Source organism: Thalassophryne amazonica, chromosome 8, assembly GCF_902500255.1.
Source record: "Thalassophryne amazonica chromosome 8, fThaAma1.1, whole genome shotgun sequence".
Lineage (NCBI taxonomy): Eukaryota > Metazoa > Chordata > Actinopteri > Batrachoidiformes > Batrachoididae > Thalassophryne > Thalassophryne amazonica.
The window spans coordinates 17,352,682-17,371,462 of record NC_047110.1 but is presented as its reverse complement, the minus strand read 5'-3'; the positions used below and the strand labels follow the sequence as shown (position 1 = coordinate 17,371,462).

The following is an 18,781-nucleotide window of genomic DNA, read 5'->3' as shown; positions in this document are numbered from 1 at the left end:
TACTGATTTGAGCGCTCTTGCAGCCGTGTTCCTGATCCGTGGGTCGTGGTGGAGTGTGACTGGCGACGGCTTCGCGTCACACTTTGACCGGATAAGAGGTTTAAACGGGAGCTGCATGAGTGGGTCTGTAATGGGTGAACGCGCACGGCGGAGCTCTGTGGCACGGGTCGCTGTGCTTCCTGTGTTACAGTTGTAGCCCCGTTTCCCCGGGTAAAGATAGCTACTGCGTCTGTTGTTCAGCTCCGGCGTAATTAGTTGAAGCACATTTTTGGTTGTGTGTTTGCACACAGCTGCGCACAGAAAAGCAGCATGAGTTGGTTTCTCTGTTACCAAAGGGGTTTTTTCATTTTTAGCACTCTGGCTCCCTCTGTTGGTGACTGAGTCACAGTACCGTTAATGCTCTTAAGATGGAACAGGTGTGTTCCATTTGTTTGAGCTTAACGGTATGAGTCACTGATTAGTTTTGTGTTGGATCATTTTTTGTGGGTGTTTTTTGAGTTGGTTTTTGTGTGGGATTTTTTACACTATTAGTGTCTGGGGTCGTGACCCTGCAGTCTGTCTGGAGCATACAAAAAAAGACCCAAGTAACTTTATGTTAGTCTGTTAATCTTTCTTTTTATTTCTTTTGGTTTCACCTCCCAGGGTTTGATGGGACGGTCCTCTGGGGGGTGATGGGGGGGTAATTGGGTTGTTTTTTCTTTTTTTTTTTTTGTTATGCCCTCTCTTCTCCTCTGGCTCCAGCCATGTGAGCTGTAGGTTGTCGGCGTTGCTGGAGTGGTGCAGTTTGGTTATGCTGGGCGTTTCCCAGGTAACCTCTGCACCTGGGAGGGGGGGGGGGTTTGGGGTGTTGTTTTTTTTTTTGTTGATTCCCTGTTCCACCTCCGGCTTCAGCGCGCCTTTGAGCTGTCTGCCATCGGTGTGGCTGAGGTTTGGGGCAGTGGAATATACCCGCAGCTGGTGGCTGGTTTGGAAGTCGGAGGGGTGGCGCCGTTTTGTGCCGTCTGCCATAACCGCTGTTCCACTCCTCCCGGTGGACTTCTGGGGTATAGTCATGGTTGGTGACGCTGGATGTGCTTCCAGTTTCCACTGCGCCGAGGGGGTGGGACTGGGGTTGTTTTTTTTTTTTTTTTTTCTCTCCTTTTGTTTTTCCCCCCAGTTTCCGCCCTCAGGGTGTGACTGTGGTGTCCTCTGGGGGGGAAAGGGCTGTGGGTCCATCTAGCCATAGACGGCCGGGGCTGGGTCCATTGGTCATGAGGGGGGGGCGTCTCCTGGGGTTGATGGAACGGTCCTCTGGGAGGCGCTGGGAGTCCCCGTGGGTGACTTTGGATCCCAGAGGGACCTCGGCTGTGGTTATTACTCCTGGAGCTGGCAGGATGTCCTCTGGGGGGTGTTGGTCCCTACATGTCGTCGGGGGGGGGGGGGGGGGGTGTTAGCGTTTTTATTTGCAAGCTTGAGTTTGGGTTGTTTTTCTTTTCTCCCCTTCCCGGGGTTTGATGGAATGGTCCTCTGGGGAGGGGGGGGGGGGGTGTTAGCGTTTTTAATTGCAAGCTTAAGTTTGGGTTGTTTTTCTTTTCTCCCCTTCCCGGGGTTTGATGGAACGGTCCTCTGGGGAGGGAGGGGGGTGGTTTGGTTGTTTGTGTTTGTCTTTTTTGTTTTATGACTAATCAGACTTTACACATGGTTGGACAAAGGCTGACCGCACAGGTTCAAGAACTCCTGGCCACACCTGTGCTAATTGATTGACAGAAACAAAGGCAAAGATGCAGCCAGAGGAGAAGACATCAACCGTTCTGTTAGATGAAGATTCTGTTGGAAGATGAATGCAGATACGGTTTCCAGCCATGGTCCCTGGAGGGGGGTGTTTCTCCTGGGCCAGGTTTGTGTGGTCGCCGGGAGGCTTCCCATGAGGGTGGACTGCTGTTGTGGCTGGGGGGCCTGGCTGCCTTTTGTTTCTGTCTTCTGTGCTGTCTTTTGTTTTTCCTTCCAGGTGGTACGCGTTTAGGACTGAGTGGCTGTGTGGCTGAGTTTTCAGGACCTCACCCTGATCACCTGAGGCTGATCAAGTGCAGCTCGTCAGGACTCACAGCTGTGGTGCATCTACACGGATTGGAGCATGGTGGCATTTAAGTCTGGAGTACACAGTGTGTATTTGCCAGAGACTCGACCTTGTGACCAGACGGGTGAGATCGTCGTCTTGAGAGCCATCTCATCATCAGTGGATGCAGAGAACGTCCAGGTTTGATGCATGGTCTGTGAAAGAGGAGGGGGTGAGGTCTCACGCTCGTCAGCACACATCCTGAGGTACGTTAGGTTTTGTGACTAACATTTGTACAGTCAGTAAATGTGGTGTCCCTCACACCTTATTATTATTGAGCTGTTATGTTAGTCATTTAATCAGCTTCCACTGCAGTTGAGTTATGTGAACTGGGTGTTCCATGCCTGCAGAGAGGGAAGCTGATTAGTGATTAAGCCAGGAAGTGTTTGCTGTTTATGTACACCTTTGAGTTGTCTCTCTGTGTGTGGAGTGTGGACTCACATGATGGTTTCTTCTTTCACAGACTCGGTTTGTCGCGGCCACCTGGAGGGTGTCGGCGGGGTCCTTGGGTCCGAACAGTTTCTGGCTCCGGACAGTTAGTGCTGCTGGGAGCACACCGCAATTCCACCACGTCAGACCGCGCACTCATTTGTTGTATTTTTCACATCACTGTTATGTCATTAAATTTTGTTATCCTTTGTACCGTGCTCTGCTTATTTTATACTGGGTCCTTCAAACGCTGGTCGGTTCTCCGTCCTGCGTCCGACACATAACATAGGCCAGTTGATGTGTTCTTTGGCAAATTGTAACCTCTTCTGCACGTCTTTTATTTAACAGAGGGACTTTGCGGGGGATTCTTGCAAATAAATTAGCTTCACACAGGTGTCTTCTAACTGTCACAGCACTTACAGGTAACTCCAGACTATCTTTGATCATCCTGGAGCTGATCAATGGGTGAGCCTTTGCCGTTCTGGTTATTCTTCTATCCATATTGATGATTGTTTTCCGTTTTCTTCCACGCGTCTCTGGTTTTTTGTCCACTTTAAAGCATTGGAGATCATTGTAGATGAACAGCCTATAATTTTTTGCACCTGCGTACAAGTTTTTCCCTCTCCAATCAACTTTTTAATCAAACTACGTTGTTCTTCTGAACAATGTCTAGAACGTCCCATTTTCCTCAGGCTTTCAAAGAGAAAAGCATGTTCAACAGGTCTGGCTTCATCCTTACTTAGGGGACACCTGATTCATACCTGTTTGTTCCACAAAATTGACGAACTCACTGACTGAATGCCACACTACTATTATTGTGAACACCCCCTTTTCTACTTTTTTTTTTTTTACTAATAGTCCAATTTCATAGCCTTAAGAGTGTGCATATCATGAATGCTTGGTCTTGTTGGATTTGTGAGGATCTACTGAATCTACTGGTACCTTGTTTCCCATGTAACAATAAGAAAAATACTCAAAACCTGGATTAATCTTTTTAGTTACATAGCACTACTATTATTCTGAACACTACTGTACGTCCTGTCTAGGGTGTACCTCACCTCTTGGCCTGTGACTGTGTATTATATCATTCTTGATACATGAAAATTCAGTAAGGTATGTCTTCTATAATATATTCCATTTCTAAAGTAGAACTCTACTAGTGTATACTAAGGTATATCTAAATATCTAAAAAAGAAGCGTAAAATAGAAGAGTAGAACAGAGTAGAGTAGAGCCACTTAGGTGCCTGGTTTTGAGAACAAGGGATGGTTGAACATGATCAAGTTCCTCCAGATCCACTTGGATGCATTTCACTGAACAATGGCAAGCAACATGCTCCTGTAGACTCCAGAATTAATTCTGTGGGTGTAATATCCAACAACATCATCAATAAAGATTTGTGAACCTGTTCCAGAAGCAAACATGCAAGCCCAAACAATGTTCTGCAGGTGAGCGTATAAGTTTTGGATCCTAACCCTTATCCACACTTTGGTCTGTCCATCAGTTCAAACTTTTGTGGCTTATCTCTGTATATCATGCTTGGGCTGAAAAATGTGTATGTTCTGTGAACATTCTACTGACAAATAAAAGACAATCTATTTTTTCTCATTCCTGACCAAATAACAAACACGGAACACCTTTACTCAGATTAAGTATGGAAAAAAACATTAGAGTCCATAAGTATTCAGACAGTGACAATTGTTGTAATTTTGCCTCTGTACACCACCATATTAGATTCAAAATGAAGGAATCAAGATGTGATTGTAAGGTAGACTCACACACAGCCCACATGCACACAGCCAAGATATCAAAGGAGTGGCTTCAGGACAACTCTGAATATCCTTGAGTGGCCCAGATCTGAATAAGATTGATCAGTTCAGGAGAGATCTGAAAATGGCTGTGCACTGATGCTCCCCATCCAACCTGATGGAGCGTGAGAGGTGGTGCAAAGAGGAATGAGCAAAACTGCCCACAAATAGCTGCGCCAAGCTTGTAGCATCAAATTCAAGAATACTTGAGGCTGTAATTGCTGCCAAAGGTGCAGCAAAAAAGTACTGAGAAAAGTGTGTGAATACTTATGTACACGTGATCTTTTAGTTTTTTATTTTTAATAAATTTGAAAACTTTCAAGTTGTTTTGTTCAAGCGAACAAAGAGCTCTTCTATACCTTTGTGGACCTGGAAAAAGCCTATGACCGGGTCCCGAGGGAGCTGGTATATTGGTGCCTCACAAAATGACAGGTCCCGGAGAAACTGGTACAAATGGTGATGACAACCTACCGTGGGGCAAGAATCAATCAATCAATCAATCAACTTTTTTCTTATATAGCGCCCAATCACAACAAACAGTTGCCCCAAGGCGCTCCAAGAACAGTAGTTAGGACCAAATATGGAAGGACTGAGGAGTTCAACATGGGAGTGGGTCTCCATCAAGGATCGGGACTAAGCCCATTTCTGTTTATTATCATACTGGATGTGATAAGTGAAGAATTTAAAACTGGCTTGCCCTGGGAGCTGCTGTTCGCTGACGATCTGGCCGTAATTGCCGAAAATGAGGTAGAGCTCCAGAGGAGGTGGTTGAAGTGGCAGATCGGTATGGAAAGGATGGGCCTGAAGGTGAACACCGGAAAGACAGAGGTCATGGCAAGCAACAGGAGAGATGTGAAGGTGAATATCAGAGACAGAAACAACACAACCCTGAAGCAGGTCAGGTAGAGTTTAAGTACCTGGGAGTAACAATACCAGAGAATGGAGGAATCAAATGTACAATCAGAGCAAGAGTGTCAGCAACTTGGGCCAAGTGGAGAGAGTTGTCCGGAGTCATCAACGACAAAAGGATGCCAAGAAGACTGAAGGTCAAATTGTACAACACGATCATAAGACCAGTACTACTGTATGGAGCGGAGGTATGGACCATGGGAAAAAAGGAAGAGAGAATCCTAGAGTCAACTGAGATGAGAATGCTTAGGAGAATCAAGGGAGTGACACTGAGAGATCGAGAGAGGAGTGAAGACATCAGAAGAGAGCTACAAATAAACACCATAAATGAGAACGTTAGAGAGATACGGTTAAGGTGGTATGGCCATGTAGCCAGGATGGAAGAGGAAAACCCAGTTAAGAAGGTATGGGAAGCAAGCATACCGGGAAGGAGACCCCGAGGGCGACCTCGTAAGAGATGGATGGATTGCATCAAGGAAGATATGACCCACTTCGGAGTGAGACCGGAGGAGGCCCAGGACAGGAAAACCTGGAGGACAAAGACCAAGGCAGCCGACCCTGCAAAAGCGGGAATACAGGTTTAGGAAAAGAAGAAGAAGAAGAATTTCAAGTTTGACAAATCACTATATATGGAGTACAAATGCCATGAAGCTCTCAGTCTGGTTCAGTACACGCAACCACATTAATGGGGAAGACTGCTGATTTGACATTTGTCCAAAATACAGTCATTAATACCCTCCAGATGGACGACAACCCACAGAAGTTCATTGCTGAAAGGGCTGATTGTTGATGAAGGGCTTTATCAAAGCATATTCATGGGAAGTTGACTAGAAGGGAAAAGTGTAGTATGAAAACACATACAAGCAACAGGGATAGCCTTGAGAACTACCATGCATAGCCAATTCAAGAACGTGGGTGAGATTCACAAGGAATGGATTGAGGCTGGAGTCAGTAAAACAAGAGCCACTACGCAATACTATGTCCATGAAATAGGCTACAAGTGTCAAATTCCTAGAGTCGAGGCACTGCTGAACCAGAAACAATGTCAGAAGCATCTTGCCTGGACTAAAGAGAAAAAGAACTGGACCATTGTTCAGTGGTCCAAAGTCCTCTTTTCAGATGAAAGCAAATATTGCATTTCATTTGGGAATCAAGCTCCCAGAGTCTGGTGAAACAGTGGCGAGCCACACAATCCAAGTTGCTTGACATTCAGTGTGAAGATTCCAGTCAGTGAAGATTTGGAGTGCCATAGTTTTAGGCAGAAATTGAACTAATAATCATAGTAATAATCAGGGTGTCCAAAATTGTTGGTGCTGACCAGCGTTGCACATAGCCAACCCACAGGGAGGGGTCCAGGGGGCCTCCCCCTGAAAACCTTGAAAAATAGACTCTAGATGATGTATTTTAGTGCATTCTGGAGCACCAAATACTATATTTTGACATTAGAAAGTGATTAGATTTTGCTTCTTTATAGTTATATGACATTATTGTTACTGCAACCTATACCCTTTCCCGCCTTGTTTAAATGTTATCTTTTTTTTTCTGTTCAGGTAATGGCTTCTTTTCTTTGTTGATGGTTTCCAACTTTCCATGAACCTGTACCTGTCCCATGCCTGACTCAACTCAGTTCAACTCACCGCATGTGCTTGTTTAAACCCACTGTAGCTGGCACATTGCTTCCTTATGCACCCCTAAACTGTGCACCTATGTAGATTCTGAAACTGTTTCTACTATCTCTGTCTCGCTCTCTCTCAGACAGTTTAGGGGAAATTTCCAGGTAGAAACTAAATTAAGAGCGAGCTCTTGCCGCTGAACCCAAATGGTTTACAGCAGCATACCACTATTAATGTTCCTTTTAAGATTACTACACATGGTACATGACAATCTGAAAAAAGGCAGCTGATGAACATACAGCAATAGAATAATTGTAAAAACACTGCTGATCACACAAGTTCTTTGGCAGAGGTGGTAAAACTAAAACCCTTTGTCAGGCTAGACAAATTATGTTTTTTCTTATGACTTGGGTGACAGAAAGCTTTCAGTGACCAGAAGCATCAGGAGGTTTTACCTCATTTTAGACATTTGTTGCTGCCGGATGCAAAGAAGATTTTCTTCATATTCCGTCTCCTTTTCCCTTAGTTTCTCCTGCAGGAGCTCTATGGCTTGTTCCATCTCCTCTGCATGAGCTCGCTGGACCTCAATCTCATTCTCACTGTCACCAAGTAAATACAATATTTATACCCAGCATGAGCACTATTCATACACACATGGAAATACGATGGGTGCTTTATATATAGGATTTAACATTAAACAAACACATTAACACATAAAGGGTTGCTAAAAACTGACTTTGTACAATATGACCCCTTTATTCAATTCTTATTTGATCAAGAGTTCAACCTGGACTGGTTTCATTTTCAAATTTTGTCATTTAAAGTAACCTGGATGAAAAAAAATTCTACGTTTAATAAATATGTGGCTGTGTGCTGAAGCTCATTTAAGATCATTAAGCTGTTCCTGTGTATTAACAAGCATTTAGTGCAAAAAAATCCACTGTGCTGTCCTCGATATACGTGTTCCATAAACTCTGACAGCCAGCTAAACGCTTTCCGAACATCGACATCATTTATGCATGTCTACGTTGATCACACAACACTGGGTAGGCCAGCAACAAGCTTTCAAATGTGCTAAATTACAGACACATTATCAGCCCCTGAAATTGCTTTTAGCCTTGACAAATTGTGTTGTGTGTGCAAACCTCAACAATTTACATGTTCAACACCCATAATTTTACTCATTGGAGTGGTCATACCCTAAATTGCATATTCATGAGCCAAACATTCCATGGACAAAACACACTATTTTATGTATTGGAAAGATGCATTCCTCTGTTCGCATGGTTAGTCAATCAACATGCAAATTTTTTTGCGGGAGCTATGTTGTTTATGCATTATGTTCTTACACATGCAAACCTTTAGTAAATCAAGTAGTCCATGAGCCAGTCAGCAATTTTGACCTAGTCAGTAGTCAGCTAGGGGTTAATGAAGAATTACACAAAGGTCAAAATTTAAAAATGCTCCAATGATGTTGAAGACCACATTATTATCACATTATTTGTCTGATCACAATGATTCCAAAAAGGTATAGTTTGGACTATCTATGACTGAATGTTCTAGAGTTATGGGGTAAAAAGCAAAAATGGTGACAAAGGTCAGTTTCAGTTTGTACAGGGGTCAAAAGTTAAAGCTGATCCAATTTCATTAAAAAAATGATGCAAATTATTATTTGGGTTAATATGATTCTAAAATGGCAAATGGTAAAAAGGCCAGATGACCGGAGGATTGGTGATGCTGTGGTGTACTCACAGCCTGCAGATCTCTGCTCGTGCATCTTCCAGCAGGTTGTGGCTATACTGAGGGACCAGCCCAGTTGGAGGTCTCCTATCTCCTTCCAAATTCCTGGAAACTACTGAAGGCAAAAAAAAAAAAACTATTAGGTATACATCAGAGCACCTTCACTCTATTCAGTGATTATGAAGCACCAAAAAGCCACAGCTCAGTGAAAGTACATATATCCTAGGAAAAAAACTCCTTTGAGTTGAAGCTGTTCACTAGAATAGCACTTGAAGAAAAATACCAATTATCTTTCATAACTGTACTTAAGTATCAAAAGTAATTTCATGACATTAAATGTACTGAAGTTGTGAAAGTTAAAGTACAGTTAAATTTTATATCACACCACTTGCTTCCAAAACAGAATGTTGCAGGTTTAAGACCACCCACACCCATTCTCCTTGGAAGGTAGAGTTGTGTCGCAAAGGGCATACGGGGTAAAACTTATACCAAGTCAACATGTGGATCCATTTTGGATCTGCTGTGGTGACCTCAAGCAAAAGAGGAGAAACCAACAGAAATGACTTTATTCTTCTTTACAATTAAATAAAACAAAGCAGCAACAATTTAGAAAAATAAAACCACAGGTGCTGACTGCCAGGCTCGAAACACCTTTTACGCAATTCATCCAATGAACAAAGTGGGCATAGCAGACAGAGATAAAACAAAAACATTTACTGACTGCAGTAAAATCTTCATGTTTTCTCACATGCTCTTGTTAGGGTGTCCCACAGGCAATAACCATCTCACCCTGTCCCCTGAATCTTCCTGTCACTTTGACAACCTGCATGTTCGACTTCACAGCATCAATAAAACTCCTCTCTGACCTTCCTGCTGTCTTTGTGTTTGGTGGCTCCATACAGTAGTTATTGCCAAAAGTATACAGAGGTGGTTATAGAGCCCCCATCAGGTCAGTTCACATCAGTTTTTTCAGAAGTCCACAGTGATCAAACTGACCACGTTTGATTTCAGTATAGTAAGTCATTAGTGAGCCATAGCAAATTTAATGAAGAAAGCCACACCCACTCAATGTTGGCAGGCAAGTGAAGCAAAAAGGAAATATCAAAAATGCATTTCTTTTGCCTAGATTAGTTCAAAAATTGCACATGCCACATGTTGTGAAGACTCAGAATAAACTGTAGGAGGTATAGCAAAATATTTGAAATTATTTGAATAATTCAAAATGGCCAAAAGATTTTCAAGGCTGAAAGAGGCGTGGCCTATGATCCAAGGAATCTGGTTAACAAAGAATTTTGATTTTAGGATTTTAGGTTTCAGAATGCACTGCCAAAATTTTATTGAGGTGTATACAGCACCCCATTAAGGTTGGCTCATATATCAGGTTTTCCATACTGATCATGTCTACCAAGTCTGAATTGAAAAGAATAATTCATGAGCATAGCAGATTTTGCCTGCGATAGACTGTCACCAATGTAGGTGACTGTACAGACACTGTAGAGAGGATATGTTCAGGCCACGTGTACATCTGCTATGAAGCTTATTATTTCTGTTGTGCTCTCTGTGCAGCACACGACAGTGCTGGTCTTCACACACACACACACACAGCGAGAGCGAGCGAGCGAGAGAGAGAGAGAGAGAGAGAGAGAGAGAGAGAGAGAGAGAGAGAGAGAGAGAGAGAGAGAGAGAGAGAGAGAGAGAGAGAGAGAGAGAGAGAGAGCAATAACACAGGGAACACCCGAACACCTGAAGAAAGGGAGTGTAAAATGACATTGGAAAGCCAAGACACCAACTGAAATTTATCAGTAATTACAAAGCAAACCTGCCCCTTGTATGTGCAAATTAATATCAGTTGGTTCAGTCCCAACTGATGGCCTATAAAAAGTGTTTAATTTACAAGGTGTCACAAAGAAATATCTCATGATGGGTAAAAGCAAAGAGCTCTCTTAAGATCTTCGCAACCTTATTGTTGCAAACAAAACAAAACAAAACAAATAAATAAATAAACTGATGGCATTGGTTACAGAAGGATTTTTAAACTTCTGAATGTTCCAGTGAGCACCATTGTGGCCATAATCTGGAACATCAATCAATCAATCAATTTTATTTATATAGCGCCAAATCACAACAAACAGTTGCCCCAAGGCGCTTTATATTGTAAGGCAAGGCCATACAATAATTACGTAAAAACCCCAACAGTCAAAACGACCCCCTGTGAGCAAGCACTTGACGACAGTGGGAAGGAAAAACTCCCTTTTAACAGGAAGAAACCTCCAGCAGCACCAGGCTCAGGGAGGGGCAGTCTTCTGCTGGGACTGGTTGGGGCTGAGGGAGAGAACCAGGAAAAAGACATGCTGTGGAAGAGAGCAGAGATCAGTCACTAATGATTAAATGCAGAGTGGTGCATACAGAGCAAAAAGAGAAAGAAACACTCAGTGCATCATGGGAACCCCCCAGCAGTCTAAGTCTATAGCAGCATAACTAAGGGATGGTTCAGGGTCAACTGATCCAGACCTAACTATAAGCTTTAGCAAAAAGGAAAGTTTTAAGCCTAATCTTAAAAGTAGAGAGGGTGTCTGTCTCCCTGATCTGAATTCGGAGCTGGTTCCACAGGAGAGGAGCCTGAAAGCTGAAGGCTCTGCCTCCCATTCTACTCTTACAAACCCTAGGAACTACAAGTAAGCCTGCAGTCTGAGAGCGAAGCGCTCTATTGGGGTGATATGGTACTATGAGGTCCCTAAGATAAGATGGGACCTGATTATTCAAAACCTTATAAGTAAGAAGAAGAATTTTAAATTCTATTCTAGAATTAACAGGAAGCCAATGAAGAGAGGCCAATATGGGTGAGATATGCTCTCTCCTTCAAGTCAAATTTCACCATAAACCAGCCACAACCAAGTGCTCCTCACAAGATTTCTGACAGAGGAGTGAAAAGAATTATCAGAAGAGTTGTCCAAGAGCCAAGGACCACTTGTGGAGAGACCCGGACTAGCAGGTACAATTGTTTCATAAGTAATGCACTCAACCGCCAGTCTGTATCCACGTTCACCGCGCAAAACTCCATTGGTGTAGAAAAAGTATGCTGAACCTCATTTAAAGTTTGCTGCACAATATTTAAACAAGCCTGTGAAGTACTGGATGAATATAACCTGGACAGATGAGACTAAAACTGAACTCTTGGAATGTCATAATATACACCATGGTTGGAGGTGAAAGGGCACTGCACATCACCCCAAAAACACCATACTAACAGTGAAGTCAGGAGGTGGGAACACCATGGTGTGGGGCTGTTCTTCATCATACGGCACGGGCAAACTTCATACAATTGAAAGAAGGATTAATAGAAAATTGTACCGAGACATTACTTCTAAAAATCTGCTGCCCTCTACCACAATGATGAAGATGAAAGGAGGGTGGACATTTCAACAAGACAAAGATCCCAAACACACAGCCAAAGAAACTGTCAACTGGTTTCAGATGGAAAATAAAGCTTCTAGAATGGCCCAGCCAATCACCTAACTTGAATCCAATAGAAAATCTATGGAAAGACATAAAGATCAGAGTTCATAGAAGAGGGCCACGGAATCTTCAAGATTTGAAGACTGCGTTTAAAAATGGTCCAAAATCCCACCTGAGCAATGCATGCGACTAGTTCCTCCATACAGGAGGAGTCTTGAAACTGTCATGACCAACAAAGGTGTTTGTACGAAGTATTAAATAAATTTCAGTGAGCGTGTTCCATTTTATTACACATAACATAATTTCTGTACTTATTTGTTTTGGTTTGTTTGTATATATATATATATATATATATATATATATATATTTATTTATATTTATATTTATTTATATATTTATTATTATTATTTATATATAAATATTTATACCATTATTGTGGTTGTAAAACCAATGGTTTGGGGAAAAAAGTGAGCTAGCTACTCTTCATTTAATGATCTATAACATACTTTCTGGCTGAGTTAGAGAAGGAGAAGCCGTCTTGTCCGGTAGCGTCTTTAACCCTGTTTTGACACGTGATGGCACATGACCATAAGGTGTTCTCTTCCTGTTCGGTGACTTGACAAGCTGCTGTTGGGCTGCAAATAAACGCTGTTTAAGTCGCTCGTTCTCAAGCTGCAGTCCCTGAAGCTTTTCTTGTAGCTCTTCATTCACGTCCTCCAGCTCCATGTTGCGCACCACAGGTACTGGCCGGTTAGTTCCTGTTGCCAGCTGCATTATGCGACCCCTGTCTTTCACCAGCTTCATCAGTTTAGTTGCCAATCTGAGGAATCAGCAGGAGAGACGTAATTAAATGCAAGAATTTTAGAAAAGGAAAGGAAACATTGTCTTATTGTCATTCATGTAAGACTTACATGCCCAAACATCATGACATGACTGGTTCAGGTAGGATTAAATAAAATAATATCAACTATCACACCACAAACATGACAAATCAGGAAGACTTCTTAAAAGGAAAAATTTGAGATACCTTCAAAAATAAAAATAAAAAATTATTTGCTAACTCAAAAAGTCTTAAAACACTGCATGGTATTGTATTCCCCAGTGAAATTTTATTTCACCTCTATGATTTTAGACATACAGCTACTTAATAACACTTTGAGTTTTTATGTTATTGGTGTGCAGGGTCTGAATCTCACTTCTTGATTTTTTCTTTCTGCTCATTAATAAGCCGTTTGTGATGCAGGCCCTGCTCATAAAGGGACAAGAACCTTTCCTCCAGCTCCTTCCTGGATATCCGTGTGATATCCTGACAAGCATTTTGATGTACCAAAAAATCTGTAAAAAATAAAAGAAATACAAAAAATGTGTCATATTACATTATTTATGAATTTGACAAATAAAACATCATTTTAAAATCAGTGACATCAAAACAATAACAAAGAATGATGACTTAACAGCCTTCATATGACCACAGAAAGCAACACAGAAGAGTTTGGAAAGGAAACATAAAAGAATAAATGTTTGAAAATGTACAATTACCCACAGAGACCTCAGCCTGTCATGTTTGTGCTTTCCTGAAACCGAATGTCTTCTTCACATGGCAAGATAATAATGCCGATTTCGGACCCGATCTTCCCCTTCCGACAATCTTAAGGACGACCCGACTATCGTAATGGTTCTAAAGATAATCTTATCAGATATTCCTGCTGTGTGTGATCTGTTATGAACGCTCTAGTCTGCTCGGAAGGACTTCAGGACCGCTCAGACCTTAAATCATGACTATTCAACATGTTGGATTGTCTTGCCCGATATCCCAGCATGTGTTGTTTGCACCGAGCACAAACGAGCACGCAGTCTGTTGAATGTGATGTGTAGGCAATCAGAGAGTGAAGTGACAGATGCATAGATGGAAATTTAAAATCAAAACAGTTTTAAAACAATTTTAAAATCTGTGAACCAGACATAACCTACTTGCTATTTCAATTTATTTTTATTTACACTGATTCACCTGTAGGACTGGACCCTATCCCAGAATGCAAAGGGTGAGAAACAGCTCACCCTGAACCAGTCTATTATTAATCTAACATTTAGAATACCAGGCATTGGTTCTAAAATATCAGCCCAGAGACCACAGCGTGACAATTAACACAGTGTGACATTTAGCGCGGTTGGGAGGGACAGACATTCAGACAGCAGTGTACAAAAGCCGTTCAAATACACAGAATGTGTGCCAAAGCCACCTGAAATGATTTGCGCACATTCGGTGTGCAGCAGCTTCCAAATCCAGGTCAAATGCGGCCAGTGTGGAACACAGCATGAATACCCAGAACCACATTGTCACATTGTTATTATGGGATATTGTGTGCAGAATTTTGAGGAAAAAATGCAGACAGAACACAGCACAAATCCCCACAATGCTGGCAGAATGCAGTAGGAATATGCAGAATGCACACCGAATGCCGTACGTGTGTGGTTCAATCACCACCAGACGTCTGGGTGGAAGGTAAGCAAGGGAGGGGCATGGCAGAGCGAGCGCTGTGGTCCGATATCTTTTGAAGACCTACCATATCTCCTTTGAAGACCTACCGTGTCTCACTGCTGGATTTCGAATGACATCCAAAATATGAACTGATTACATGTAAACCAGAGTCCCCTGACTATTGCATCACTATAGTGCATGTGATCACATGTGTGCACACCCACAGCTTTTATTACCGGTAATAGCCACCAGTCCATGGTGCAGTAAACCCATGATCGGGGACCCTGGCTTATATACAGCAGTCCATAAATTGGATAAATTGCCCAGATGGAACCTATCCTGCGGGCTATGTTCTTGACGCCTGGGTGGCACGCTGCATGCTTGGCACCACTATCTCTGGAAGAAGTCAAAGATTTATTCTTATTTGGTTTTATGGCAGGAGGGCTGGTGCTGATTGGATTATGTGCTGCCCTGACCTACCAGAAAATTGGCAAGACGGCTGCTACCAGAACCACAACACCACAACTGTCAGTCACGATTAATGAAGTGGGCAAGGTGGTACCATCTCAGACTGCGTTAACTTCTGACCTCAAAGGTCAAAACGCCCCACTTGTTTTTCCTCCAGAAGGATTTCAACGGCCTTGGTGAAGCATTCGGCTCCCTTCTTAAATTATCTGCCCTCCCTTACAGCCTGTTGTTGCCAAGGCAACTCCAGACATTATGCACACACGAACAGACTGACGCAAGCACATGCTCAGTTAATAATCCCTTAATATCCACCACAGTACTTAACAGCCTTGAATCCTGGATGGCAACCACCCAGAAGACATCTGCTCCATCCCCACCTCCTAAAAATGGCCATCTATCTGCTGCTGCCTGGTTAAATGTGTGTGTCATGTTGGCCTTTTCCAATTGTTGGAGTCCTCACTGAGACCCTACCCCCAGAGAAAATCACCACATGGCTAAAATGTAATCCTGATCTCTCACTGATCTATTCTCTCACAGCATTTTAGCGAGTACTTGCCTCAGCTTTGATAAAACAGAGCAATGACTGTACAAACAATACTAAAAATTCCAAAAGGTCTGGAACCCTGAGCCAAGAGGTGGCACACATGTGTTTTGGACAGACTGACCTTGTGGACCAGCTGGAGATGGACAGACGTTCCTTGTTTGGTCTCTGACAGGGACATCTGCTGCTGTCTCATCCACAATCACAGACATACTTTAAGCTGGAAAATGAAGGCATACTTAATGTTAGCTCCTCCTCAGATTTGGCAGCTAAAAATCTGTACATCCGGAAAGTATTCACAGTGCAAATTTATTAAAAATAAAAAACTAAGAACTCACATGTACATAAGTTTTCACACACTTTGCTCAATACTTTGTTGATACACCTTTGGCAGCAATTACAGTCTCAGGTCTACATGAATATGATGCTACAAGCTACAAGGGTCATTGTCCTGCTGAAAGATGAACTGCAGCCAAAGCCTGAGATCAAGAGCACTCAGGAGCCCGTTTTCATCCAGGATCTCTGCACATTGCTGCATTCATGATTCCCTCAATCTTGACTAGTCCCCCAGTTCCTGTCGTTGAAAAACTTCCCCACAGCATGATGCTGCCACCACCATGCTTCACTGTAGGGATGGTGCCTGTTTCGTCCAAACATGACGCCTGGCATTCACACCAAAGAGTTCAATCTTTGTCTCATCAGACAAGAGAATTTTGTTTCTCGTGGTCTGACAGTCCTTCAGGTGCCTTTTTGGCAAACTCCAGGTGGGCTTCCATGTGCCTTTTATGAAGTAGTGGCATCCGTCTGGCCACTCTACCATACAGGCCTAATTGGTGGATTGCTGGATAGATGGTTGCCCTTCTGGAAGGTTCTGCTCTCTCCAAAGAGGAATGCTGGACCCCTGACAGAGTGACCATCGAGTTCTTGGTCACTTCCCTGACTAAGGCCCTTCACCTCCAATCGCTCAGTTTAGACGGGTGGCCAAGTCTAGGAAGAGTCCTTGTGCGTATGTACTTCTTCCATTTTTTCATGATGGAGGCCACTGCTCATTGAGACCTTCAAAGCAGTAGAAATGTTTCTGTACCCTTCCCCAGATTTGTGACTTAAGACAATCCTGTATCAGAGGTCTACAGACAATTCCTTTGACTTCAGGTTTGGTTTGTGCTCTGTGTAGTTGTGTAGTTTGTTGTCTGTATTACAATGTTTGGAAAGAGGTGTCATTTGATTTAAAACCGTGATTCACTTTGAAATTATTAATTCTGACCAAAATCTGTGTGGCAGAGAGCCATGCAGCATTTGGAGCTGTGCAGTTAGTCCCACAAAACAGGAACACAACAGAGGAGGATTCTCGCTTCTTACATGCAACAAGAGTCCCAGTTAGTGACTTTAATCCACACAAAAGTGACTCACAATTGACATCTTTAAATGGCTTTGAGAGGGGTTAATGAAGAAATTGTGGACCTGCCGCTTCTGAAAAGCAGAGAACCAAGCAAAGCAACAGGTCACAGCGCTGCTTCTTTGTTTCAAGCTTCAAGCACACCCGCTGAAGAAGCAGAAGCAGCGGGTCTGCAATCAACATAGAGAAATGATCATTTTACCAATAAACACCCTCAAAAACAACGGCCAGTCCAACATAATGTGAACTGAAGGACCAATAAGGGGCTAAGCAAATATGCTATTGATGTCGGTAGATCGAATAATTTCTTAACAATTCTTAAAACGTACCCGTTTTGATACCCATCCTTAGACAACACAGCTCTCAGGCTCTCCGCCATGATAAGGCGGAGAAGGAACCATCACCTTATGATTTCTTAGTTTTTTATTTTTAATAAATTTGAAAAAAATATGTTCTTCACATTGTTATTGTTGTATGGCTGGGGGGGCCTGGCTGCCTTTTTGTTTCTGTCTTTTGTCCTGTCTTTTGTTTTTCCTTCCAGGTGGCTTGCATTTGGGACTGAGTGGCTGTGTAGCTGAGTTTATCAGGACCTCACCCTGATCACCTGAGGCTGATCACCTGCGGCTCGTCAGGACTCACAGCTGTGGTGCATCTACATGGATTGGAACATGGTGGCATTTAAGACTGGAGTACACAGTGTGTATTTGCCAGAGACTCGACCTTGTGACCAGACGGGTGAGATCGTCGTCTCGAGAGCCATCTCATCATCAGTGGATGCAGAGAACGTCCAGGTTTGATGCATGGTCTGTGAAAGAGGAGAGGGTGAGGTCTCACGCTCGTCAGCACACTTCCTGAGGTACGTTAGATTTTGTGACTAACATTTATACAGTCAGTAAATGTGGTGTCCCTCACACCTTATTATATTGAGCTGTATGTTGGTCGTTTAAATCAGCTTCCACTGCAGTGGAGTTTTGTGAACAGGGTGTTCTATGCCTGCAGGGTGGGAAGCTGATTTGCAATTAAGCCAGGAAGTGTTTGCTGTTTGTACACCTTTGAGCGGTCTCTCTGTGTGTTGAGTGTGGACTCACATAATGATTCCTTCTTTCACAGACTCGGTTTGTCGCGGCCACCTGGGGGGTGTCGGCGGGGTCCTTGGGTCCGAATTGGTTCTGGCTCTGGACCGTTGGCGCTGCTGGGAGCACACCGCAAAAACCACCACGCCAGACCGCGCACTTTTATATTTTTTCACAGCACTGTTATGTTCATTAAACTCTGTTATCCTTTGTACCGTGCTCTGCTTATTTTATACTGGGTCCTTCAAACGCTGGTCGGTTCTCCGGGCTGCGTCCGACACATAACAGTTATTATGGGATATTGTGTGCAGAATTTTGATGGAAAAAAAAAATTCATGCATTTTGAAATAAGACTGTAACATAACAAAATCTGGAAAACGTTAAGTGCTGTGAATACTTTCCAGATGCACTGGAAGTCTCTTTGGCTGCTCCCACGTATTCCCTCGGGGCAACCACAGCAAATTTGAGGTGGATCTGTTAGAGTGGAGACTGTTTTGCGATTGATTTACAAAGAGGAAGTGCGCAGTTGATTGCGGGCAGTAAGGTGACAGCAGTATGTAAATGGGGATTTTGCACGTGTTTGGCTGTAAGCTCAAAATGGAGCAACCAAAATTGGAGCAACTTCAACATGTGTTCCCTGTACCAACTGAAATTGGCATTTGTCACCATTCTTAATGTTTTTACCACATAAATCCATAACATTCAGTCATAGATAGCTCAGAGATGACTGAAGCATGTTAAAATTTTGACCCATGTGTGATTTTTCAATTGACCCT

At 42.9% G+C, this 18,781-nt stretch overlaps 1 protein-coding gene across 1 annotated transcript in view; it reads right to left on the bottom strand.

Moving 5' to 3' along the window:
* LOC117515481 (protein fantom-like) overlaps positions 1-15,753 on the bottom strand; it is a 123,284-nt gene extending 107,531 nt beyond the window's left edge. Inside the window, 5 exon segments of the mRNA XM_034176047.1 lie at positions 7,308-7,451; positions 8,605-8,707; positions 12,555-12,868; positions 13,245-13,383; positions 15,661-15,753. Coding sequence (XP_034031938.1) covers positions 7,308-7,451; positions 8,605-8,707; positions 12,555-12,868; positions 13,245-13,383; positions 15,661-15,748 — 788 coding nt within the window. The 5' untranslated portion in view covers positions 15,749-15,753.
* Between the last annotated feature and the right edge of the window lie 3,028 nt (positions 15,754-18,781).